This window comes from Octodon degus, unplaced genomic scaffold, assembly GCF_000260255.1.
Source record: "Octodon degus isolate 3935 unplaced genomic scaffold, OctDeg1.0 scaffold00222, whole genome shotgun sequence".
NCBI classification, from domain to species: domain Eukaryota; kingdom Metazoa; phylum Chordata; class Mammalia; order Rodentia; family Octodontidae; genus Octodon; species Octodon degus.
The window spans coordinates 130,420-157,164 of record NW_004524798.1 but is presented as its reverse complement, the minus strand read 5'-3'; the positions used below and the strand labels follow the sequence as shown (position 1 = coordinate 157,164).

Sequence of the window (26,745 nt, the reverse complement as noted above, 5' to 3'; positions counted from 1 at the left end):
TGGCATGTGGTGCTGGGGGATTGAACCGTGGTCCTTGTGCTTTGCTAAGCTTGTTCCAAGTAGGTGCTTTAGACCACTGAGCCATCTCACCAGCCCCCCATTACCTCTTACTTACTCACCTCTATGTACAAATGTAAGTAGAGGCAACTTCTGGTAGTGGAACTACAGTCAGCCATACCTAGACCAGCTAAATTAATTTAGGAAACAAAGTTCAAAGGATGCTTTTAACTTGAAAATAAGATTTACACCACAATGCTCTATCAGTTGGTCTTTCCAGAGGTTCACTTCAGACAATAAGGTAATAAAAGGATACCTGGGGGATACAGTAACTTCTTTTGAATCTTTTGTGCAAAACCTCTGGCATACAACCCTTCTGGAATTACCCAAGTAAAATCTAGGTAAACTCTCCACTCAAAGGCTCCTTGGCAAGAAACACTTTGAGCATTATTAAGGTTATTCTGTTTATACCCTTACCTGATGTGTGCTGAATGGAAGCCCTTCTTGCATAAATACTACTGGAGATGGAGATGGATTGTGGCTTAGTTGCTCCTTCAGTTTGCCATGAGCTTGTTGGATGGCTGCAGACTCCTGCATTGTGTTATTGTCCACAGGCTGGGCTGTGTGGATGGTATAGATGTACTCAGGTGATTGTGGTAGAGAGCAGGCAATTGCTTGTTCTGATCCAACCACAAAAGACGTAATATCTGAGCCTACAGGAGTAAGCGGCTCCAGTTGGCTAGCCTGAGTCATGGAAGATGGATTGCTGTTGTTTGAATTAGCTAGGATATGTTGGCCTCTGTTAGGCTGAGATGTAGGGCACTGATTCTCAACAGGCTCCACCTTTACCATTTCCAATTTTGGAGAGGAATGCAACTCATCTACTATCTGAAAGACAGCCTCTAGGTTTACTTCTGTCTTTTTATTTTCATCAGTAGCACTGCAAGGCCAATTAGAAGGCAGAAATTCAACTGGATAGGAAGACTGCATTGGAGGATTCTGGGAAAAGAGAAAATAGGACTGTTTGGATAGAGAATCAGAGATTAAGGAGGAAAGCAACATGTAGGCTGATGAATGCTAAACATAAATGACTAAACCTAAAGCTTATTAAGAAAACCTGAAGCTAATCTACTTTTTAGCACTGGTAGCTTCAAATGTACTGTTAACTTTTACTTAGCAGCAACTATATATCAACCACTATATTAAACTTAATACTGAAGTAGATGACTAATTTTTAGGGTGAGTATACAAAATGAAAAAGTTACAGTACTCAAATACTTGCTAATAAAATATCTATATACCAAATTTTTCCAAAAAGACTTACAGAAATATCATTTTCATTTGTCATACTGCTTTAGGAATGCAGTAAGGAATTTTCAAAAACAGGATGCTCACAAATTCACTGATTTGTCTATGGATCCAGGGGGATGTACTGATATTCTGTTCCAAATGAACTGGAAAAAAATGGACAGAACATCAAATGTCCCTTGGTTCTGTGATTGTTTTTAAAAATAAAGCAATAAGGGCCAGCCAAATAGCTCAGCAGATTAAAGCACCTGTAAGCAGGTGTAGGGGTTGGGGGGTTCAATCCGCAGGTCTGCCATGCTGGCCCCACAGCAACTGAGACTGGGCATGGTGGCGCACTCCTCTAATCCCAGCTCTTGGGAGGCTATAAACAGGTGGATCACTACAAGTTCGATCTAGTAGTGAGACCCTGAACACCCTGTAGACCCTTTCCTAAAACACAAAATAAATAAAAATAAAGCAATAAATTGGGAGGCTGACACAGGAGGATAACCCTGAGTTTGAGGGCAGCTTGGGTACACAGAGAACCTGTCTCAAAAACAAAACAGAGGGGCCAGGGAGATGGCTCAGTGGAATAAGCACTTCCCTGGCAAGCACAAGGGCCTGAGTTCAATCCTCAGTCCCAGAAAAACAAAAAACAGAACAAGAAACTCAAAGCAACAGATTGAGATAGGTATCATTTTTAGATTTGTATCTTTAAGTGATATTATTTTATACACATGGTAGTGCTTTGTACAAAAAAGGCATTAAATGTTTGTTATCTGAGATTATAACCTAAAATATAGCACTATGATTACATAAAACAACGAGTTGATATTAGCAAAACATTACAAAGACTGCATCAGTGAGTTTTAGGTAACTAATGCCAAACAGGTAGTGTAAATTCAAATAGGATAAGTATCAAACTATTGCAGCCAACAGCATCATTTATGGAGCTCTTACAATGTGACAAGCATGTGCAAAGAGCTTTATACACATTGCTTCTTTTAACCCGTACGAGAGCCCTATGAATGTGATCATCTCTTCTTCTAAATGATAAAAACAAGGTTCAGAATAATTTCTTAACTCACTCAAAAGTAAGTAAGAGAGTCAGGTTTCAAGCTTAGGTTTGCCTGATTCTAGATCTTTTGCTTTTAACCACAATAATATACTGACCCTTCATGCAACAGCTCACTAATGCCTATACTCCAATGAATCTACACTGGTTTTCAGAATGGAAGCTGAAATACTGTCTCTTCACATTTGTAGATGTCATGTCTTATTTATATTTTCCAGAAAATGAACATATATTGTTTTTATGGTAAAAACACTTTTTGTTTTTTCCAGGAATCAAAATCACCACCATACACTTCCCAGGTAGGTGCTGTGCCACCAAGCTATATCCCTGGCCTAGTAAAAATGTTTTGAATACTGTCAGTGTCTCTAGTATAATCCAAGGGACAGAGTGTCTGAATCAACAAACAAGAACATCTAACTGTGAGGTAGGTATGTCCTTCCAGTGAAGAATTAACTAGGGTATGATGCTTGATGGTACTGGCCATGAAAAATGGCTAAGTCCTCTCAATCTACTTCAAACAACAGTCCAGTGGTCTACTTTCCATGCACATTTTCTTTTCAAAGGGGGAAGGATGTTCTTTTGTGTTTGGGTTTGTTGTTGTTGGTTCAGGGTCTCACTATGTAGCTCAGACTTGTAGCAATCCTCCTGACTCAGCCTCCTCAGCACTGGGATTACAGGCATGCACCACCATGCCCAGTCTCAGTGGCAAGCACAGCACACCTAGGTTCACGCTGGCACAGCATGAGGTGCCAAGGACAGCACTCAGGACCTGTGCTGGCCAGGCAGGCTCTTAGACCACAAGGTGTCTCACCACCCCGTTTTTGTTCTTTGAGACAGGTTCTCACTGTGTATTTCAGGGTTGCCTTGAACTCACTATGTAGCACAGGCTGGCCTCAAACTTATGGCAATTCTCTTGCCTCAGCTTCCTAAATGCTGGTATTACAGGCATGTGCCCCACACCCAGCTTAAGAATGTTCTTTTGAGCAATTAATGTCATCAGTAAGATACTTTATTTGGCTGAGGATGTATCTCAGTGGTAAACCACCTGCCTAGATGTTGGAGGCCTTGGATTTGATTCCCAGCAACACACATGTGTGCACACACACACACGCATGTGTGCACACAAACACACACTCTTACACCTCAAGTAATGAAACTATCTCAGATTCAGAGAGCAAACCTATCACGAGCCTGCGGCAGCTTACTACTTATCATTAAAATATCTAAAAGACTCCTTGGGGCCGGGGAGATGGCTCAGTGGAATAAGCGCTTCCCTGGCAAGCTCAAGGGTCTGAGTTCAATCCCGGGTTCTGCCAAAATAAATAAATAAATAAATAAATAAATAAATAAATAAATAAATAAATAAATAAATAAAAGGCTCCCTGTTACCAATCTAGATGATTATCCAAGCCAGATATAAAATTCCAATGCAGCAATTACAGTATAAAGCATGCCATTTATTCTTAGTCTAAAAATGGCAATAGAAGCCATGCATAGTGGCACATGCCTGATTTCCAGCCGTCAGGAGGCTGAGGCGGGAAGGTCACCAGGAATCAAAGACCAGCCTACGCTATCTAGCAAAACCCTGTCTCAAAAAAACCCCTAAAAATAGCAATATAAACACTTAAATCAAAGCTATTTTTCCTAAAAATTAATGACAAGATGTTTGATATACAGTGTTAAACATGCAGACCAAGGTTAAAGGGGACCAGCCTTGAATTTTCTCACTTCTGACAGTACTATTTCCTCCTTTAAGAAAAAAAATTCTAATAATCTATACCATCTTAGAGAATCTGTTATTTGGTGATGTATATACTTTTAGAATTTATTTGGTATTCATTTTATTATGGAGAATTCTAGAACAGCACTGTATAAAACAACTTTCACCAATGATGGACATTTTCTATTTCTATGCTGTACAATTTGGTAGCCATCAGCCATATGAGACCACTAAGCCCTTGAAATTGACTAGTGTGACTAATAGTGAATGTTAAAATTTAATCTATTTATTTGGGGAGGGCGTGCTTTGAGACTGGGTCTCACTTTGTAGTTTAGGCTGGACTTGAACTCTATGCAGTCCAGACTGGCCCCTAACTCACAGCAATCCACCTGCCTAAGCTTTCCAAGTATTGGGATTACAGGTATGCATCACTATGCTGGGCTTAAAAATTTCATTTAATTTTTAGTTAAATTTATAATGCCACTTGTACATAATGGCTACTGTGCTGGACAACGCTAGCCTAGAAAAGTACTCCAGACATCATTTATACCACTGCTCCTTTTATTTAGAACTGAAAAAGCTAAGCCCATGATCCACATCTTATCTCCGGTTACTCATTAATATCAACTACACTTTGAAATTGTGAAACTCTACATAAAGCATAGTGAGTGCATAGTCTCACCTGGAAGTAGTTGCAGTGTGCATAGGAAGAGGCAGTGGGAGGCACACAACTACTTAGAGCGTCCATGTGGGTAGGAGAGCAGCACTGCAGCACAGCTGGAACAAATTCAAACAGAGATGAGCCATCAACCAAAATAAATCCCTCTACACTCAAAACACTTCACTCTTTCAACATGGAAAGAACCACAAAGAATAACTTCCTTTTTGTGTCTAAATAAATTATATAGTTCAACTAGGTGATACTATTTGTTGAAAATAACATGGTCTTATAAAAAACTTTTTCTTAAAATGTATTTGGTTGTCAAAGAGTGTCACTATACAGCTCAGACTTTAGTGATCCTTCTGTTTTCAGCCTCCCCCACACTAGAATGATAGGCTTGCACCACCACACCCAGTCTCAGTTGCTGGCTCAGCTCGTCTGGGGGTGGGACCAGCACAGCATGTGGTGCCAGGAATCGAGCCCCAGTCCCTGTGCTTGCCTAAGCAGGTGCTTAGTCTGCTGAGCTATCTCATCAGCCCAGTCATATAATAAGCTTTAAAATGGTCACGTCTGCTTTCATGAGTGGTTTCTTTAGCACTTAAACATTCTAATCAAACATTTATTCTTATTGAAAGTAATTTCATTTTATTGAAAGGATATATTTGACATTCTTAAATAATTGCCTCAATTCTTTTGAGCAGTAACAACCATGGGGGATGTTTTTATAAGAGTAAATAAGTACAAAATAGTCTTTTAATACTCCTACCATTAAACAATGCACTTGGAATAAATATATGCAAAAAATATTTTAGCCATTTAGACAAGTGGTTAGATTTGTAGATCCTAAAGCCACAGAGCACTTAGAATAGTAACGGCAGTTAAGAAAGTAATAAACATTACCAGCTGATGTTTCAAGTAAATAAATAATTTTTTGCCATGTTCGTGGGAATAAAACCCAAAAGTATATCTCCAAACTTTCTATTTACAGGTAGGTTATAGTGGACTAGATCCACTATATTCACAGATGTTGTTTTTTGTTTGATTGGTTGGTTGGTTGGTTTTGTTTGACAAAGGTCTTGTTATGGAATTCAAGCCAGCCCAAACTGGCCCTAAACTCACTGCAATCTTCCTGCCTCAGACTCCCAAGTGCTGTGATTACAGGTGTGTGCCACCATGCCTGGCTACAGATGCAGTCAGTTTTAATAGGTTCAGTCTCTCTGAGACTTTCCAGTACAAATGAAATCAGTTATAATATCACACCTTTGGATTACGCAAGATAACATGAGTTGAGCACATAGCATTCTGCAGGCACAGTGGTAGATTTACATGTGTCAACTGAACACAATCAGATGAAGTTACTTAACAAAATAAGGGACCTCAAACTCAGAGATATTAACTTCCCAAAACTCACAAAGCTGATGTCAGAACTAGTAAATCAAACTCCAAAAGCACATGCTATTCATATACTGCATTTTCTTTCTTCCTGAAATGTAAAATTTTGATTCTACTAGACTTCCATGTTCTGAATATCTTTAGAGGTATTTACATTTTTTATAAATTGAGTGTGCTAATAAAATTATAATCTCCTTAAACTTTGAAAGTAAATTAGTCTAATGATTATAAAAATTAATTGAAATCTTTACTTGTTTTTCCATTACTATTGATTTCTAGTAATAAATATTTATAGCCAGGTGTAGTGGTACATGCCTGTAATCCCAGAATTCAGGAGGCTGAGGCAGGAGGATCGCCATGAGTTCAAGGCCAGCCTAGGATACATAAGCAAATTCAAGGCTAGCTTAAACTACACAGTGAGACCCTGTCTCAAAAAAAAAAAAAAAAAAAAAAAAATTACTTTGGGGCCGGGGAGATGGCTCAGTAAAATAAGCACTTGCCTGGCAAGCACAAGGGCCTGAGTTCAATCCCCAGTTCTACCAAAAAAAAAAAAAAAAAAAAGAAAAAAAAAGAAAAGAAATATTTTGACACATCATGTGCAATTTATTTTTTTTATAATTTTATTTTTATTTTTTGTCTTTATTTATTTATTGGTACCAGGGATTGAACTCATGACCTTGAGCTTGCCAGGCAGGCACTTATGCCACTGAGCTATCTCCCCAGCCCATCATGTGCAACTTTTTTTTGGTCCACTCAGCCCACCCTGAGGGCAGGGCTGGTGTGGCATGTGGTGCCGGGGATCAAACCGTGGTCCCCTGTGCCTGCCTAAGCTTGCCTAAGCAGGCGCTTTAGACCACTGAGCTATCTCGCCAGCCCCAATCATGTGCAATTTAAGACATTAAATTGTGCCATAGAAAAACTTTAAATAACAGAATTTTTTTTTTTTTTTCAGAACCAGGGATTGAACTCAGGCCCTTGCGCTTGCCAGGGAAGTGCTTATTCCACTGAGCCAACTCCCCAACCCCTCAATAACAGAATTTTAGTTCAGATATAAATATAAAGATTGAAGTTCTCTGAGCAACATGGTTAACAATTTCAGTGATTTTGTAAAAATTTTACTTTTATTAGTACATGTTTGCATTATATATGATTCATGGAGTTGGTACATATACATAATACATCCAAATTCTTTTTACCTCCTCTCCCCAGTTTTAGTGATTTAAAAAAAACATATACTGTATTACTAAATATTACAATGAGTTCATGTTGTCACTTTCAATACAGATTAGACAAATAGATTCCTATACTTGATCTTTTGGAAGTTTTTCAAATATATAATTATATGCTCTTTTATTGAATCTGATTTCCCAAGGGTTTTTGCTTTTTCTGGTCTGTTTGTTTTATTATGCTAAGGATTGAACCCAGGGCTTTGCAAATGCTAGGCAAATGCTCTATTATACAACCATACCCCCCAGCCTCCTAAGGTATTTAAAAACATAAATACCCTGGGAAATGACCTGGGGCTCGGGAGAAGGCTCAGTGGCATAAGCCCTTCCCTGGCAAGCACAAGGGCCTGAGTTCAATCCCTGGTTCCGCCCCCCCCAAAAAAAAAATAACTGAACACCTAAGTGGGGTGTATCAAAACTGAAAAAAAAAAAAAAAAAAAAAGAAGAGCATCTTTTCCGGAACAATAACAAGAAAACCTAGCCCCCTAGTGGCAGTCAGAGCTACAGGTGTCATTCCGTCAGGGTAGGTAAGGAAACAGTGTTTAATCACAAATAAATCAATGAAAGAAGTATACTTATTTTTCTGATATTTCAATATGCTGATTCTATTAGGTACACATTTTGAAATTGTATAAGTATTACATTTATTGGAGCAATACGCTAAAAGAACAAAGAATATGTTAATATAGAGCTGACTCTAAGAAAACAGCAAAATAGTGAATGTTCTTTAAAGCATCTACTAATGCATGAGTAGAACAGTACTGTTACGAAAAAAAAAAAAAAGAGAACTGTGATAAATGTCCCAAAAGATTTGTCAGTAGTCATTTCCTTACCAATGCAGTCCCCATAATAAAATACAACAAAGAAAGATATTAGTATGCTTACTGAATAGGAAAACCTAGGTATAGAAATCTAACTATGGTGCTTAGTATATGACAAACTAACCTACTGGGCATTATGAAAGCACTAACATTTAGATGCTAAGTTTATCTACGTCTATAACTTAAGACATAGTGATGTCTTAATCTGCAAAAGGGCTTTTAAACCAGCTGGTAGCATATGCCCATAATACCAGCTACATGGGAGGCTGAAGCAGGATTGCAGCTTTGTGGTGAGCCTAAGCAACCTAGAGAGCCCCTGCCTCTAAAAATTTTTTTAAAAGGGATGGTGATGTAGCTCAGTGGGTGGACACTCTGGCAGTTGATTTCCAATAATGAAAAAGGAAAACCAAATAAAGATCTTTAAGTATCTTCCTGAAGGCAGTGCTCATTTTAAGGCATTAAACTGTATATAAAAGGAAATAAAAGTGTAAATAATGAACAGAAATCCAATTCAGGAAGAAATGTGAGATAATTTTTTGATGGCAGTCATACTGGGGGCTGAAACTAGGACTTCAGGAAAGAGAATGGGGAGTCAAGTGTTTTGTGGTTAAAGTTTCAAATAAGGAAGATGCAAAAAGTTCTAGAGACACATAGTGTTGGTGGCAAAAAAAACCCACATATATATATGAAAATATATTTAATGGTATAGAAAATAGTTTAAATTGTAAGTTTGTTATATGTTTTACTATAATAAAGAGTTAAGTCTGACTGTGCTTTTGCTTTGTTTATTCTGCCAAGTAAAAAAGTTCCCGGTAACAAGCCCTTTTTTGTAAGTACAAAGTTAGGTCTCTTTAGAGAAACAGGCGACCTGAGCACCACAGCACTAGAAAACTTTTCTAACTCCGTAAGAGAGTCTGTGTGTGTGTGTGTGTGTGTGTGTACATTATGAGCATTAGAAATTAAAGGTCAAACTTTTTTGAGACAGGGTTCAGGTTGGCCTTGAACTCACTATAGAGCCCCAGGCTGGCCTTGAACTCATGATCTTCCTGCCTCAGCCTTCCAAGTCCTGGGATTACAGATATACACCAGCACTCTAGGCATCAAGTCAAACCTCTAGAATTTAAATGTACTTGGATGCAGTATAACTCAGTGGTAGAAGGTTTGCCTAGTATGTTTAAGACCCTGAGTTTGCAACCCTTTTTGCCCAAAAGTTGTTCCCAAAACAATTTTAATCTGTAGGCGTTTTTTTTCTCATTTGTTTGTTGCTTTTTTTTAGGGAAGGGTCTACAGGGTGTGCAGGGTCTCACTACTAGATCAAATTCATAGTGATCCACCTGTTTACAGCCTCCCTAGAACTGGGATTGCAGGCATGCGCCACCACACCCAGTCTCAGTCACTATCTCAGTGTGCCCCAGGGGCAGGGCCGGCATGGCAGGCCCAGGGATTGAACCCCTGGCCCCTGCTTGCAGGCACTTTAATCCACTGAGCTATTTGGCCAGCCCTTTGTAGGATGTTTTTCAAAGCAAAATAAAAATATTATGTGTACCCTGGCTTATATTCTTATAAATTACTTAGTTTTTAAAGTGTTAACATATAGGCTTATTTACAGCAGTTTTCAAACATTTTATACTTTATTTATTTGGTACACGGTCTCACTACGCAGCTTGGACTCATGGTGATCCTCCTGTCTCAGCCTCCCCAGCACTGGGATTATAGGTGTGTGCCACCATGCCGGTTTTGGTGACTTGCACAGTGGCACAGTGGCACAGCATGTGGTACTGGGGATAGAACTCAGGTTCTTATGCTTGCCATGCAGGCACTTAGACTACCAAGCTATTTCTCAGCCCAAAATTTTATATTTTAAATGTAAATAGTATTTCAAGTTTTATAAAATTGGTATGCACACATTAATTCATTTAGTTCTAGACCCAAACTATTAACCCTACTTTGGAGGAAAGGAAATTGAAGCTAAGTGATGTGAAATAATTAGCTGAAGATCACATCAGATGATTGACTATAAAGCCCATCCCATTCAGGAGATTATTTACCAGAGGCCCCTTATATGCAAGCTCTGCTAGGGATAGAGGATACAGAAGTGAATTAAGAGGTAACCCCACTTCCCAAAGCCCCCAGACTGGACCTCTCATGCCAGTCATTCAACTATGTTTCCTCTGTTTGGATTGAATGAGTCAATCCAGACCAGTCCTAATGCCACCAGTAGCATACCAGGGTACATCGTTCCTTCAGTGTCTGGATTGTCTACTCTATCTGGGAATAACCATTTCTGGTGGACAGATAAGCCAGAAGATTCTCTCAAAAGAAAAATAGGACAACCCACCCTCCCCCAAAATCTCTTTATTAGAGACAGAAAGATAACAAAGCACAGTGGCCAAAAGAATGTACCCTTGAATCAGTTTGTTTAGGTTTCCTTTCCATCTGCCAGTTAATAGCTGTGCCTCAGTCCTGATATCTATTTAAAAATGAGGATAACTACAGTATATTATAAAGTTATTATAAGGGTTAAATGAATATTTATTGCAACAGTACTTACAGCAGTAGCTAAATCATACTGATGCTCTGTAAGTATATGTTAAAATATGAGATTAAAGGCACCTATAATTTATTAATCATTACTTTGAGCTTAAAATCTAACTTTGAAAAGAATATAGATTTTAAGTCAACTCAACATTATAACATTAGTCAAAGAAAAGAATTATTCCAGGGATGTAGTGGTGACACACATGTAATACCAACGCTCTGGTGGCTGAGACACGAGGGTCCCATGTCTTAGCTCAGGTTGGGAAATTCAGCACCTTGTCTAAAAATTTAAAAAATAAAATAAAATAAATGCAGCTCAGGGCTGGTGAAATGGCTCAGTGGTCTAAAGCACCTACTTAGAACAGGCTTGGCAGAGCATGGGGACCGCGGTTCAATCCCCCAGCACCACATACCAGCCAGCCGCGCCCCCTGGTGGGCTGAGCTGGACACACACACACACACACACACACACACACACACACACACACACACGAATAAATGAATAAAATTAAAAAAAAATAAAATAAAATAAAAATAAATGCAGCTCAGTACATAGGTCCTGGGTTCAGTCTCCAATGCTGAAAAAAATCTTGAAATTCCTCACTATAGGACCCTCTATGTACATATGGTTGAATTTTGTGTACATTCCAATATATAGTGGAGAATGAGTAAAATAAAAAGATCTAAAATGAAGGGTTTTTTAAATAAAAAAAGAAAAATCAGGTGGGAAACAAAATAACACAGGAAAAAATTGCTCTAGATAGGGCAAGACTAAAGAGTCAACAAACACTGGATAAAATGACATTTTATCTTTGAAGGCGATATCAAGGTAGAAAAAAATGTAAACAAGGTAGTAGGCAAGGAAAGCTGACACTTTAAGCAAAGGACACGGATATTCTGATGAGTCATTTTATGAGTCAGTCTGACAGCAATTTATCAGTCTCAATAGTATGGCTTTACTAGAGAAATTAAGAATTTATTAAATATTATGAAATTCAAACTTCACTGGTCATACTATTTGAAGAACAGATCCAAGTTTATTTTTAACATAACTAAATTTTAATGAAGTTGAGTGCTGTTTTTTATTAAAATTTGATCCAGGGGCTGGAGAGATGGCTCAGTGGTCTAAAGCACCTACTTGAAACAAGCTTGGCAAAGCACAGGGACCACGGTTCGATCCCCCAGCACCACATGCCAGCCAGCCCCGCCCCCTGGTGGGCTGAGCTGGCCACACACACACACAATAAATAAATGTAATAAATAAAAATAAATAAATAATTAAAAAAAACTATTTAAAAAAAAATAAAATAAAATAAAATTTGATCCAAACCTCATGCCACAGTTCACTTTGAAAGGACTTAAATATGACCACTATGCCAAAATTAGTTCTTTCATTATGACTTAGATGAATTTAAGACTGATTATTATCTTGATTCTAAGAGCAATATTCTTTTTAACTCTAGGAAAGTCATTTGTAATGCTGTTCACAAAGATACTCAATAAATACTGATTCCTATCTTGCATTTATTTTTTGATTTCTTTACCCATAACTAAAGAACTTAAATATTTGTGAAGTATTTTTATGGCACAGTTTTTTACTGCAGGTCTTTTATATTTAACAATAAATTTTAAAATTTATATTAATATTTCAGAATAAGCCAGGCATAGTGGTACATGCCCATAATCCCATCACTCAGGAAGCTAAGGTCGGAGAATCCCAAATTCAAGTCCGGCCTGGGCAGTTCAGTGAGACCCTGTCTCCAAATAAAAATAAAGGACTAAGGATGTGGTTTCTGGTAAACAATATATAGAACTAGTTTTCATGAGGGCCCTGAGTGCAATCCCCAGTACTACCAAAAAACAAACAAACAAACAAACAAACAAATCAGAATGTTCAAAGCAATTCTGACATCACAGAATGACTGTATATATTAGAAATCACCGTGAGATCATATTTCTTAGTCTCATAAACTCAGAAAATTTATAGTCATTTCAATTATCCCTATTAAAAAAGGGACAAGGGCTAGTGAGATATCTCAGTGGACTAAGCACCTGCTTAGGCAAGCGCAGAGATCATGGTTCGATCCCCTACACCAAAGGCCATGCCACCTCTGCCCCCAGGTGTGCTGAGGCAGCCACAAAGATGGGGCTTGGTGGGGCACACCTGTAATCCCAGCACTGGGGAGGCTGCAAACAGGAGGGTGACTATGAGTCCAAGATACATAGTGAGATCCTGTACAAAATATATAAAAAATAATAAAAATAAATAAAAATTTGAAAGGGACAAAATTATATTTTTAAAAACCAGAAGAGTCAGGCATGGTGGTGCACACTTCTAATCCCAACACTCAAAAGTTTTTGTTTTTATTTTTGAGACATTGTTTTGTTATGTAACTCAGTGCAGGCTGGACTTAAACTCACTATGAAACACCAGCTGGCCTTAAGCCTGTAGTGCTCCTCCTTTCCTCAGCCTTGCAAGTGCTGGAATTACAGGCATGTGCCATCATGTGTGTCCAGCCTAACAATTTTCACTTTGTAAGTTTATAACCAAACTAAAATATTTTTCAGTAATAAATCCAAAATCATAGCAATTTAACAAATAGTATATCTACAATGAATAAATCATATTAGCTGGAGCATTTTCTGGTAAACAATATATAGAACTAGTTTTCATAAAATTTAGAACTTTGAGTTTCTACAAGGATTACTTGGAACTCAGAAGACATTTTCCCATAAAAACAATATCCAGGGCTGGGAAGATGGCTCAGTAGGGCCTGAGTTCAATCCCCAGTTCAAAAAAAAAAAAAAAAAAAAATCCAGACTGTAACCATTTGTACCTTCAGATGATAATTATATAATACTCAGCCACTATATCTGATTATTTCCATAGGAAAGTACCTCCAAAATTCTGATTGGAAGATCAGAGCATATTTCTTTATATCCCTATACAATTCTTCCAAATTTCAACTCCCCCAAAATTACTGAGACTTCAGCAGTTTAATAAAGGAAAGACAAGGAAAACACTTATTGGTGAAAAGAGAGGATGTGTAAGAATTGTCTATTTGGGCTATGAAGGTAAAAAAAGTATTAAAAGACAGCAAGTCTCTCTCCCTCTCTCCTATGCATATATGAAATGCAGCCAAGATAAAAATAATAAAAATACTGCACTAAAGCTAGGCCTGGTGGGACATGCTTGGAATCCCAGCAACTAGGGAGGCTAAAGGAAAAGGATTACCCATTCAAAGCCAACCTGGGCAACACAGCAAGACATTATTTCAAAAAATAAAATAAAATATTGAATTAAGCTCTCCAATAATAAAAATGACTCTATTTGTTGTTATATTCAAGATATGTAACTTATAAACATGAGCAAGGCATGGTGGTATACACTTACGATCCCAGCACTCAATTGGCTGAGACAGGAGGATCATAGATTCAAGCCCAACCTGAGCAATTTAGCTAGATGCTATCTCTTTTTCAAAAAAGGGGTTTAGGGTGTGCATTTAGCTCAGTGCAAAGACTCTGGAGTCAATCTCCAATACAGTAAAGAAAAAAATATATACTATTTAACTTATAAACATGAAATTAGTCTTCTCTTTTTAAAGACTGCACATATTTTTTCTTCAAAGAACTATCTGGAGAAATAGTAGGCCTCAATCATTTTTACATAAGGTGGTAAACCTTTTCTTCTTCTCATAGGTAAAACAACTACAAGTACTGAATCATTCTTACTCCATACATATAATGTTTCCTTTTTCTATTTTTGCAGTACTGGGGATTGAACTCAGGACCTTGCACTTGCCAGGCAGGAGCTTATTCTCCTGACCTATCTCCCCAGCAATGTTTCCATTTTTCCTTCTCTATCCACTGAAAGAATAGCAGCTCTAAAAATACAAAGAACTCAGTTTAACTTAAATTGTTGCTGTTATTATATTATTAAACTTAAAAGTTTTAGAAAAAAATAAAGCAATCCTCTTTGCTTTTATATCTGGGTAGGCTGCAATGAACAAATAAAAAATATACAGTTTGATATTAAAGGCTAGAAAATAGTGTGTTTTGCTACAAATAAAATAGGCACCAGATTTATAACTTTTACGTGGCAACAACTGTTTAGATTTGAGAGAAAATTAATTAGTTTTCCAGATTTTAATTCATAGGGCAAAAGAATGCTCCCCTTTTTGTCTTCTCTTAAACTTTTGACCCTTTATTGATTGATTGATTGATAGATTGATTGATTGTATTTTAGGGAAGGGTCTACAGGGTGTTCAGCATCTCACTACTAGATCAGACTCGGAGTGATCCTCATGTTTACAGCCTCCCATGAGCTGGGATCACAGGCGTGTGCCACCACGCCCAGTCTCAATTGCTATTCCAGCGCATCCCAGGGGCAGGGCCCGGGGATCGAGTCCCTGGCCCCCGCATCTGCTTGCAGGCGCTTTAATCCACTGAGCTATTGGGCCGGCCCTTTAATCCTTCTATTTATCCATTTCTTATTCTGTGTAAAGTGTAATTTGTGATGAAACAACACATACTACTGCTATGATGTTTCTGCAAAGTAGAAAACACTTTGAATGAAATGGTAAAATTATTATTACTTATGTATTTAGCACAGGGCCTACAGGGTCTCACTACACAGACTGGACTCCTAATGCTCCTCCTGTTTTCAGCCTCCCAAGTGCTGAAATTATAGGCAGGCACCATGACACCCAGTCTCAGTCGCTGTCTCAGCAGGCCCCGTGGCGGGGCTGGCAGGCGGGCCAGGGCTGGTCCCATGTCTGCCTAAGCAGGTGCTTTAATCTGCTGAGCTATCTGGCTGGGCCTGAAACGGCAAGATTATTATCTTGCAAAAACCTACCCAGAAAACACATTTTCTTTCTGAGACACAAAACAGATGGTCATTATCATAAGGAGTCCCAGTTAATAACTTGGGATCTACCAGCTTGACTTCAACATAGTTGGCTGAACTTGAGGTCAACTGTCATTGTCAGTTTCTCCTTCTATATATTTCTCCCCAGGTCTTGTTTGTACAGGATGAGTATCACAGGAACTCCAGGATTTACCACATTTTAGTAAAGAATTTTCAGAGAGTATGCTTCATCATTAAGCTTTATTATTGAGATATTAAAATGATTTCACTGAGCTAATCTCACTTATAAAATTAAAATATATACTTAAAATAGTGTTTAAAACAAAATAAACACTGTATCAAGAGCAGAGTTAAAGTAAGGTTCCAGGGTCCTAAGTCTTAATTTCAAACTAGAACACATATCGAGGATACAAAGGTTCCACAAACATACACCTTTATGATCCTTGAGAATATAATGAAGTTTTGAGCCAGAGAGATAGCTCAGCAGCATAAGTGCCGGCCCAGCAAGTGCAAGGTCCTGAGCTCGATCATTGTACTCAAAAAAAAAAAAAAGAATATAAAGAAATTTTATATATTGTTTAAAAATGTGTCCTGCTAAGAAATCTTTGATATTTATTGGGTGCATATTACTACTACTTTTAAGTCCACAGAGATTAATGTTACTAATAGAAATGTAAAGACAAAACAAAAATAAAAGTATAGAAAGGTATGTTAAAAGATTAAAAAAATATGCTATTACTAACTACTCTAATAGAAACCAGAGAACTTGGACTTCTCATACCTGTTGGATAGTAGGCCTGGGAGAACTGTGCTGAGGGTGTGTAGTTACTATATTTTTGGGAGGAGCTGACCATTGTTTGAGGACCTTGTTGAACGTGCACAGACGTGGCGCTGGGCTGCAGTGTGTAGGTAACCTCAGTTGGAAACCTCTGCAGTACAGGAAATGGAACTCCCTTATCTGAAAATGTAGGAGACGTCTCCACTTGTCCGGGGTGCATCCCAAGGGAACTCTGCCATGTTCTGGGAGGAATCGGGGTCCGATCTAAACCTTTCAGAGGGAAAGTATTGTGGTTGTGGGATGAAGTTGATACGTAGGAATAAGGAGACAGACTATCTCGCCGGAACGACCGGTGAAACTGTCCTACAGCCACTGGTCCTGCATAAAAGAGGAAAAGCACATTTATTAATTTTAGATTACACCATCACACAGCAAAACAAAGATAAAAAACTACTGTTCACCTATCAGCTATTTTTCACACAACAAAAGTTTTCTTTTGGTAAAAATAAGTTCAGAATCTTGGATATGAGATTGCACTTAAAGAATAATCAAATAAACTTTTGTTTGGTTCTCAATTGCCTATCATAAGAGGTAAAGTGATGAAACACTAACAGGAAATCAAAGGTTAAATTAAATATTCAAAGTTAAGAGCCTTTCACAGATGATTCAACCTTCCTACCTTTCACCTCAATTGACTGATCCAGATTTTTCTGGTGTACTAGCTACTCTCTAGTTTTTCATCCATTCTTTCAAACCATTTAAAACTTTAATAATAAACAGAATAAATGCAATATACATAAAGGAATAAATATATAATAAATAAGAATTATAATACAAATCTGGGTGTCATGATGCAAATCTGTAAATCTTAGCATTCTGGAAAGCTGAGGCAGGAGGACAGAACATTTGAGGTCAGCCTGGTAAGCTTAGTAACATAGATCATGCCTCAAAAAATGAAAGAGGGCTGGAGATGTAGCTCAGAGAAAAGGGACCGGGTTCAATCACCAGTACTAGAAAAAACATATGTACACATATTTATTATACACATAATATATACTACACAAACCAAAAAGAAATGCAATATTCTTTGCTTCCTTTCAATTAAAAAGCCTTTTTATAGAAAGTCATGATTAAAAAGGAAACTTTGTTTCCTTAAGGTTCTTTAAAGTATTTCTAATACTGATGCTTTCCAAATAGCAATGGCTTTCTTTTGTTTTTTTTTTTGAGACATATTAAAAATTTTAATGATGAGAGTAATATTGAAATACAGTGTTACTTTAGTCTTACAATATTTGTAAAATCTACACATATTGCCATCAGTTCATACATTTATATATTACTCTTTATTAAAATTCAGCTTGAAGTTTCCTTTTTCCACAATAAAGCCCAATACATTTCCTATATAGATAAATCATCTTGAAAATAGTTTGAAACATGATACAAAAATAAAGGTAAAATTGTCTTTTATAGCTCATGAATATAATTTGAACATTCTTCTTTGTGCTTTGAGATTTAGGTGCAGATGGATAAGGTATAAATAGTACACCACTACTAGGTTCTGGAAGTCATTTGGATTTGAGACATTTTAACTTCAACGTCAGTAATGTAGTTTTTAAATTTTTTCCCATAATTTTATTGATAAACAAATAGCAATGAGACAGTTTCAAATCAAATTGGTAGGACAGTTTCAATAATTCACACATTGCATACATTCTTCCTAGTGGTTAATTGCTATACAAGATGCGGACTTGATATCCTATTTACAAACACCATTAGAACAAATCACTCTATTCATTAAGAGAATGTAACTATATATCTATCCTAACCACTTTGAATACACAGATACAAAATGGACATTCATCTGTATACCCTTTTTTGTTAAGTTCCATTATTTGAATATTATAGGTGTGTAAACTCAGTAAAATGTTCTAAAAGAGTCCAGTAGCCCATAATAGTATTGGGTCTTCTGCTTCACTGGCAATGTCAGAAACTGTTGACCTGAGTCCCCTATAGCTCAACATAACAGCATGGCTTTACTTCTTATATTTCATTTTTATACTTTTATGCTGGACGGTTAAGACCAAGGTAAAGCAGGACCTATGCAACAAGAGTTGTAGCTTTTGGGTCTGATAAGGTTAGTGAAATCCCCTCAGGATTTATCCTGAAATCCTGTACCTCAGAGTGTAGAACCTTTGTCAGTGTCAGCCATGTGGATGAGTCACGGCCATTGCTTGGCCAAAGCAATGGTTTTCAAACCATGGATTAACATCTGAATCACTGGGAAAGTTTGTTAAAAATCCACATATCCAGTCAGGCTTAGAGGAGCAAGACTGTAATCCCAGCACTTGGGAAGCTGAGGCAGGAGTATCACTGTGAGTTCAAGGCCGGTCTGGACTATATGGTAAAGTCAAGGCTAGCGTGAATTACACAGCAGGACCTTGTCTTAAAAAAAAAAAAATTCACATATTCAGATTCAGATACCTGATACAGATATCTTCTTTCCCTTACCTAAAGAGGAAGAGAGAGATACAGAGAGAGAGAATACAGAGAAAGAAAAAAAGGGCAATGAGAAAAGAACTTAAATGTTGCAGGCTAAACTTATAGATTACATTTTTTTTTATGTGAACAAAGCTAGCTAACTCATTCCTAAAAAGAGTTTTCTGTATTAAATTATGTGGTTCACAAATTACTATTGTATTAAACTAACCTGTAAAACAAAGCTAAAATTTTATTTATGTGATACTCAAGTACTACACTTTATTGTATTAGCTACAATAAATACAACAATATTGTATTGAACGATGGCACTCAAATTTCTACTTTTCTAAGTAGACTAATATGTTACACATCTCCCATTCTATTTCTCTTATGTTTTATTAAAGAATAAAGTATTAAATGTTAACTAATACCAACAAATGAGATCATATTAAACTAAAAACTCTACACACCAAAGGAAACAACCAACAGAGTGAAGATAAAACCTACAAAATGGGGAAAAAATGCCAGCCATTCCTCAGAGGACTAACATTAGAATATATAAAGAACAAAACAAAATAACAACAACAACAACAAAAAAACCAGATCCCTCAAAATAAAAGACCCAATCAAAAACTGGGCAGCTAAAATGAACAGACACTTCTAAGAAGTATAAAACATCCAATAAATATGTGAAGAAATGTGCAATATCAGTGGTCATTAGAGAAACGCACCACTGAGATAGCATCTTATTCCAGAAAAAAATGGCTACCATCAAGAAATCAAATAATAATTGTGGGGTGGGATTTTGGGGGAGCAATCCTTCTACATTTTTGGTAGGAATGTAAACACGTACAATTGCTATGGAAATCAATATGGAGATTTCTCAAAAAACTAAAAGTAGAAATTCCATTTGACCCAACCATTCCCAAGAGCTAGTCATTGTCACATTACAGTGGTACATGCATACCCTGTTTAAAGCAGCACAACTCATAATAGCCAAATCTTGGAAATGGCCTATATGCCTACCAACAGATAAATGGATAAAGAAAATGTATTTATACACAATGGAGTCAAAATTTATCATAGGGAAAGATAAACGAGGTATTCTTAGATAAATGTATGCAACCTGAGAATGTAATATTCAGTGAATTAAGTCAGACACACAAGTTTAAATATCGGGGGCTGGGGAGATGGCTCAGTAGAATAAGTGCTTCCTTGGCAAGTACAAGGGCCTGAGTTCAATCTCTGGTTCTGCCAAAAAAAAAAAAAAATTTTAAATATCACATGGTTTCCCTTATGAGAAACTAAAGAGACACAGAGAGCTAGAGAGAGGCAGACAGACAGCACAAAATAGAAGATAAATAGGAAGTAGACAGATCTGTTTCAAATGGATGCAGAATCAAGACATGGAGGGCAGGGAAGAGAAGGGAAAAGAGGTAGGGAAAAAAATTTCAGGGAAAAACAGAACTTTTGTGAATGTAAAGGAACAAGAGTTAGAAGGATCAGGGAGAGACAGAAGAGTAGAGGATGAGAAAAAAAAGAAAAAGGAATTAAGATTATATAGATGTACCAACTTCCCGCAATGAATGTACTCATCATGTACTGTAAACATGTACTAATAAAAAAGGATAAAATAAGACTGGGTGTGGTGGCACATGCCTATAATCCCAGCACTTGGGAGGCTGAAAACAGGAGGATCACTATGAGTCCAATCTGTGTAGTGAGACCCTGTAGATCCTGTATTAAACACATAAAAAAGGATAAAATAATTCATTTATGACTTTTAAAAAAGAATAAAACATTCATATCAATAATAAACAAATATATGCACACATTTTAAGCAACACAAATTCTGGAGCCCTGAAAATCAAGAATTCTTTATCCAGTAAAGGAAAAAGTCCTAGATCAGAAGACTGCATGTGTTCAAATAGTAGATCTCTTAGAAATGACTTTCCCTTTTTCCTTTAACGTACAAAATATTATTTTTGTGATGGCACTTGACTGGAAATTCCCTAAGTACACACACATTGAACTTACCATTAATGATTCTTTATTTTCCTAAAGAAACTTACTCTTCAAAAAAGTGTTTCTGAATGTCACAAACTGCCCACCACTTGACCCTTGTGTGCTTTATGTATCAAAATATTGCCTTTAGTGTACAATATCTTGATAGTTCTTCTACCTCTTTTAGGATAAACTAAATGTTAATAACTGATACAGCTAAAGAATTCTCTATCTTGATTTCTCAAATTCTATTTTACATTTTAATTAAAATATAAATCTATCACAATAAACTAGTAGTTGTCAGGATTAGAAGAGTGTCCCTTTAGATTTGTTTTCTGTTTGTTTTTGCTTTTAAATAAAGAACTAAAAGATGTTGAACTCTTACTCTCCTGTTAAGGTTTACCTCATAGGACTCTATTCTGACCAACTTTGTAGAACATCATCTATGTCTCCAAAAGATCTTTAAAATTCATGTGGCAATGTTTCAATCTAAAATTCTACTATTATGGACTACTGGATTCTTAGAATATTTTGCTGAGTTAACACACCTATAATATTCAAATGATGGAACTAAATAAAAAAGGGGATAGGGATGAAAGTCCACTTTGTATCTGTGTATTCAAAATGGTTAGGATAGATATATATAGTTACATTCTCTTAATGAATAGAGGGATTTGTTCCAATAGTGTTTGTTTTGTTTTGTTTTGTTTTGTTTTGTTTTGTTTTGTTTTTGCAGAACCAGGGATTGAACTCAGACACTTACTGAGCCATCTCCCCGGCCCTCTAATAGTGTTTGTAAATAGGATATCATGTTTGCATCTTGTACAGCAAATAACCACTAGGAAGAGAATATGCAATGTGTTAATTATTGAAACTGTCCTACCAATTTGATTTGAAACTGTCTCCTTGCTATTGTTTCTCAATAAAATTATGAAAAAAAAATTCTAGAAACATAGGACGGGATAGATTCCAGCTTCTAAAATATTTCATTCCTTTTATGAAAATGAAACTAGTCAATTCACAGGGAAGAGCCCTAAAACTTATTGAGCCTGAGCAAAAAGAGATTATCTTCTTTCCAGAATTAGTAAAATAATTCTAATCTTATTTTAGAACCTTTTGACAAATATTGGAAAACAAATTGCCACTAAAAACAAAATTCAACAAGGAGACTAAAAAGTAGAAAACATGGGATTTTCACATTTCTTATCATGAATATTCTTGGAAGGTGAACAGGACAGTTAACTCAATGGAAATAAATAAGAGAACTAGGTTCTAAAATAGGATTCTACTATAAAAGGAATATTCAAAGAACAAGCTGAAGTAGAACACAGAAAACAAAATAGAAATCAGGATGCAGCTGACTGGCCAGGCATAAATCAAGGCAAGATTCAAGTAGAATAGAAATTAGGTGTGGAAAAAAAAAGGAGCACTAAGAACTTAGAACACATGTAATAGAATTATTTTCCACCTAAACCCATGACACAACGCCTTAATGAACCATAAAAAGTGCATAAAAATTACCTAGTCATACATAAACTGGCACGTTACCTATATTCAAAAAGCATGAATTAAATTTGTTTTAAACAATCTCTAAAATGATGACCAGGCCAGAGCTAGGCATGGTGATGGAGGCTTATAACCCTGGCACTTGGGAGGCTGAGGCAGGAGGATCACTGTGAGTTCAAGGCTGGTCTGGACAACATAGTAAGACCTTGTCTCAAAAATAACAAAAAATAAAAATAAAAATAAAATGATGACCAACTGAGCTATAAATGAATAAAATCACTGTAGATAGCCTTTATATTTCTCCAGTTAAAATGGTGTTTTTAAGGTACAACTGGGTTTAAATAGGAAGAAACGAGATCAAAGAACACAAAAGAGTAAGAGTTGTTTTTTCTGTATCAAAATACTGCCTTTAGTGTGCAATATCTTGATAGTTCTTCTGACCTCTTTTAGGATAAACTGAATGTCAATAACTGATGCAGCTAAAGAATTCTCTATCTTGATTTCTCAAATTCTAGTTTATATTTTAATTAAAATATGAATCTAGGGGCTGGGGAGATGGCTCAGTAGAATAAGTGCTTCTCTGGCAAGCGCAAGGGTCTGAGTTCAAGCCCCGGTTCCGCAAAAAAAAATGAATCTATCACAATAAACTAGTAGTTTCAGGATTAGAAGAGTGTCCCTTTAAATTTGTTTTCTGTTTGTTTTTGTTTTTAAATTAAAAACTAAAAGACGTTGAACTCTTTACTTACTTTCCTGTTAAGGTTTACCTCATAGAACTCTATTCTATGTTTCTTTCTTTAAAGTGGTTATCTCATTTGTCCCAAGAATGTATTTCTAGTCTTTATGCTATAGTACCGTCTCTATCTTTCCCCATGTAATTCCCCACCAAAATCAATGTCTATCACTTCAAAGTGACTTACTATTCCTTTAGAATTCCTTTAGAACATTCCTAAGCCATCGCTTTTTCCAACTTGTTAAAAGAACTTAGACCTCTGTCTTCTAAACTGCACACACGGGCAAGCATTTTCCAACTTGTTAAAAGAACTTAGACCTCTGTCTTCTAAACTGCACACACGGGCAAGCACAGAGTCCTGAGTTCAACCCCCAGTATTGCAATAAATAAATAAATTAAATTGATTAATTAAAACTGCACACACAACCTAGTCTTTTTTTTTTTTTGGCAGAACTGGGGATTGAACTCAGGCCCTTGCGCTTGCCAGGGAAGCGCTCATTCTACTGAGCCATCTCCCCGGCCCCTACAACCTAGTCTTTTAATGGACCTAACTTAAATTGAACATAGTATCATTTGCATGTTTAATATTTTTCATAATGCAAAAATAATCCAGATTGCTTGTTCTCTCTTTTGTGTATGTTTTCACAGAGGGTTTTGATATACAGTCCAGGCTGACCTCCAGCATGCCACGTTATCTCAGGTTGGTCACAAACTTGAAGTTCTTGTACCTCAGCTTCCTGAGTGCTGAAATTGCAGGTTTGTATCACCATGTCCAGCTTTCAGATTTATGTTAAATCCATTTTAACATGATGAAAATATTTCTACTACTTTCCTGGGTAAAGGTGAAGAATTCTCATTATTATAACCTGTTGCTTTTTTGGTATGGTGCTTTATATCATGGACCCTTTAAGCAAGAAAATTTTGTAAATAAGGAGAGGAAAAGGAGGTTGAAGGGATAATAGGAAAATGGGAGAAAAGAATCTAATTATGTCATGTACAGTATAAATTCCCTATGATAAATGTGATCATTATGTACACTTAAAATATACCAATAAATGTAATTAATAACAAAAAAGAGTATATTATTAGCCTCATCTTTGTGGCAAAGTAAAAGGAGGATCCATGGCCATAAAATAATTCATTACAATTAAGGTTTCTGAACCTTTACTCACTCCAGATTTATACATGGGTTTTCAGTTTTGAGAGATCATAGACACTAGTAAAGAATCCAAAGGCTTTACATGTGTAAAATTCTTTTGAATGGGACCAGGGAGATAGCTCAGCAGCATAAGTACCAGCCTGGCAAGCCCAAGGTTCTGACTTGGATTCCCAGTACCGCAAAAACAAAATTCTTTTGAACTAGAACTTGACAGATACAAAGAAAACCATGTTTGCCTTACATTTGTCTAACAATACACCTAAAATTGTCAAGTTCTCAATAGCTGCAACAAATGTTTAGTCAATTCCAGAAGAAACAATTTCTTGGAAACCATTTATTTTTGCCCATAAGTTACTAAGTACGGTCCAGCATCCTACATATTACTTACAAGCCTTAAATGTGATTATTGTCATAACATTTCTTAGAAGACTTATTAGATATCTCAGTGGGTGGAAAGTGCCATGTTTTTTCAAGGACAAACCCATTCAAGGTACCTTTTCCAGGTTCCCTTGGATGGTATAATGTTCTAATTTTTCTTGGCTGTGACTTTGTTCCTTCCCGGTTTTAACCCATGGAGCTTTGCTTCTTGCTGGAGCCAGGAGACCCTCAGGTTTCCTTCAGACCCTGTATTTCAACAAAGAACTACTTATCCTAGATGTTCACAGTGGAAAGAATGGGCCTTAGGAAGGTAAATGACTATGGAGTTTTAAGAGCAGGTAAATTCTTGGGGTTCTAGCTGTCACAATCCCAACTCTAGGGTTTAAATTCGGGGTTTCAACCCTTGAAGAAGGGTGGAATGAGAGTCTAAAGCAGTGTCTCTCTTGTTGCTGGTAAATGCTTAGGATCCCTTTGGAGGAAGCATTAAGGGCCTGGTGTGCTGGTGCCTGCGGGAATGATGGAAGTGACCTCACCACCTGCCTCTAGGGCCCCGGGTCCCTGCGCTCTGCTCTCCAGGGCGGTTGCTCCCTGGCGCCTGTGCGCCCTGAGGACAGGCTAGGGTCCGGGTGGCCCTGACTCACCGTGCGCCTCCGCCCGCGGCCCTGCGGGCTGTGGAGGTGACTCCTGGTGCTGCAGCGGGGAGGTGGAGGCGGAGGCGGAGGCGGAGGCCGAGGTGATGAGCAGCCGCTGGAAGCGGTTGGGGGGACGGCAGGGCACCTCCAGGCCCGCCGCCAGCTTGGCCTTGTTGGCGCTGGTGAGCCTCTTGAGGTGCACGAGCAGCTGCGGCTGGTCCCGGCGGAAGTGCGGGCTGTGGAAGTGGTGCAGCGGCCCGTCCCCTGCCGGCCCCCCGGGCCCTGGCCCCGGCCCTGGCCCGCCCAGCACCACCTTGCGGAAGCCGTAGAGGTTGAGCTGGCGGATGAAGCTGGTGAAGTTGGTGGTTTTGAAGAGCTCGGGCTCGGCCCCCGCGGCCCCAACGCCGCCGCCCCCGGCCCCGGCCCCGGCCCCGGCCCCCGGGCTCGGAGGGCTCAGGAGCTCGGCCTCGAAGAGCGGCTGGTCGATGAGCAGCCCCTCTCCGCGGCCGTCCCAGCGGATCGAGCGGTACCGGGGGCTGTTCACCAGCCGCCACAGCTTGGCAGGGAAGTTATTGGGGTTGATGGGCGTGGAGAGCAGCGCCTCCTCCATGGCCCCTGCCGAGCCCAGGGCCTCGCCCCGAAGAGCCTGGCTCCCTCTCCCACCCCGTTCTCGATCCCCCCCACCCCGGCCTTCGCTTCGCCCTGCCCCCTCCTGCCTGCGCCTCAGCCCCCGGACCGTTGGCGCAGTCCCTGCTGCCGGCGCAGCCAATGAGGCCTCGAGTTCCTGCCACGCGCACCCCGAGGTGGCCACGGGCACGCGACTCGCGGGACGAGGCCAGAGGCCACATTCCCTCCAGGTCCCGCACGGGCCGCTTCGGAGGGAGGAGCACTGCCCACAAGGAAGTTCTATGTCCTGCAAAGAAAGAAGTCCAGTTACGCACCACCGAACACGAAGGGTGGGACCCTTGAACCCAGCTGGCTGTGGCATTCAGAATGCAGAAGGCTGCATTAAGTGACAGAAAATGCTTCCTGAGAACAAAGCGCCAAACTTCACCAACTGCTGAACTGCTGGTCTCCAAATCAAAATGATGGGATGGAAGTACAATATTATGAATCAATTAATTCATGTTTAAATAGCTTTTTTTTTTTTTTGGTTCGGAACCGGGGATAGAACTCAGGCCCTTGCACTTACTTGCCAGGGAAGTGCTTATTCCACTGAGCCATCTCCCCAGATTTATCTTTGAAAATATATTCATTCATGGCAATGTTTTGCTCAAAACAGTTAATTCAAGGTGAGATAAGCATTATGTTTGGCAAAAAAGAATCATATTCGAACCGAAATACAATTCTGTGTGCTTTTTCAACCCACCACTGCTGACATTTGACACAAGAGAAAACTCACTTGAGATGGGATAGACTTCTACCGAATCCATAAGAATAAATCCTGCCCAGTCAATAAATACAAATATAAGAGGTGTTGTGCTCATAAAAAAAAA

At 38.2% G+C, this 26,745-nt stretch overlaps 1 protein-coding gene across 1 annotated transcript in view; it reads right to left on the bottom strand.

Annotated features, from left to right (window-relative positions):
- Positions 1-25,975, bottom strand: part of Hsf5 (heat shock transcription factor 5) — a 51,570-nt gene extending 25,595 nt beyond the window's left edge. Inside the window, exons 1-4 of the mRNA XM_004645249.3 lie at positions 25,259-25,975; positions 16,366-16,740; positions 4,762-4,856; positions 475-996 (exon numbers count right to left, since the gene is read on the bottom strand). Coding sequence (XP_004645306.1) covers positions 475-996; positions 4,762-4,856; positions 16,366-16,740; positions 25,259-25,859 — 1,593 coding nt within the window. The 5' untranslated portion in view covers positions 25,860-25,975. The remainder of the gene's footprint in view (positions 1-474; positions 997-4,761; positions 4,857-16,365; positions 16,741-25,258) is intronic.
- Positions 25,976-26,745: the final 770 nt, after the last annotated feature.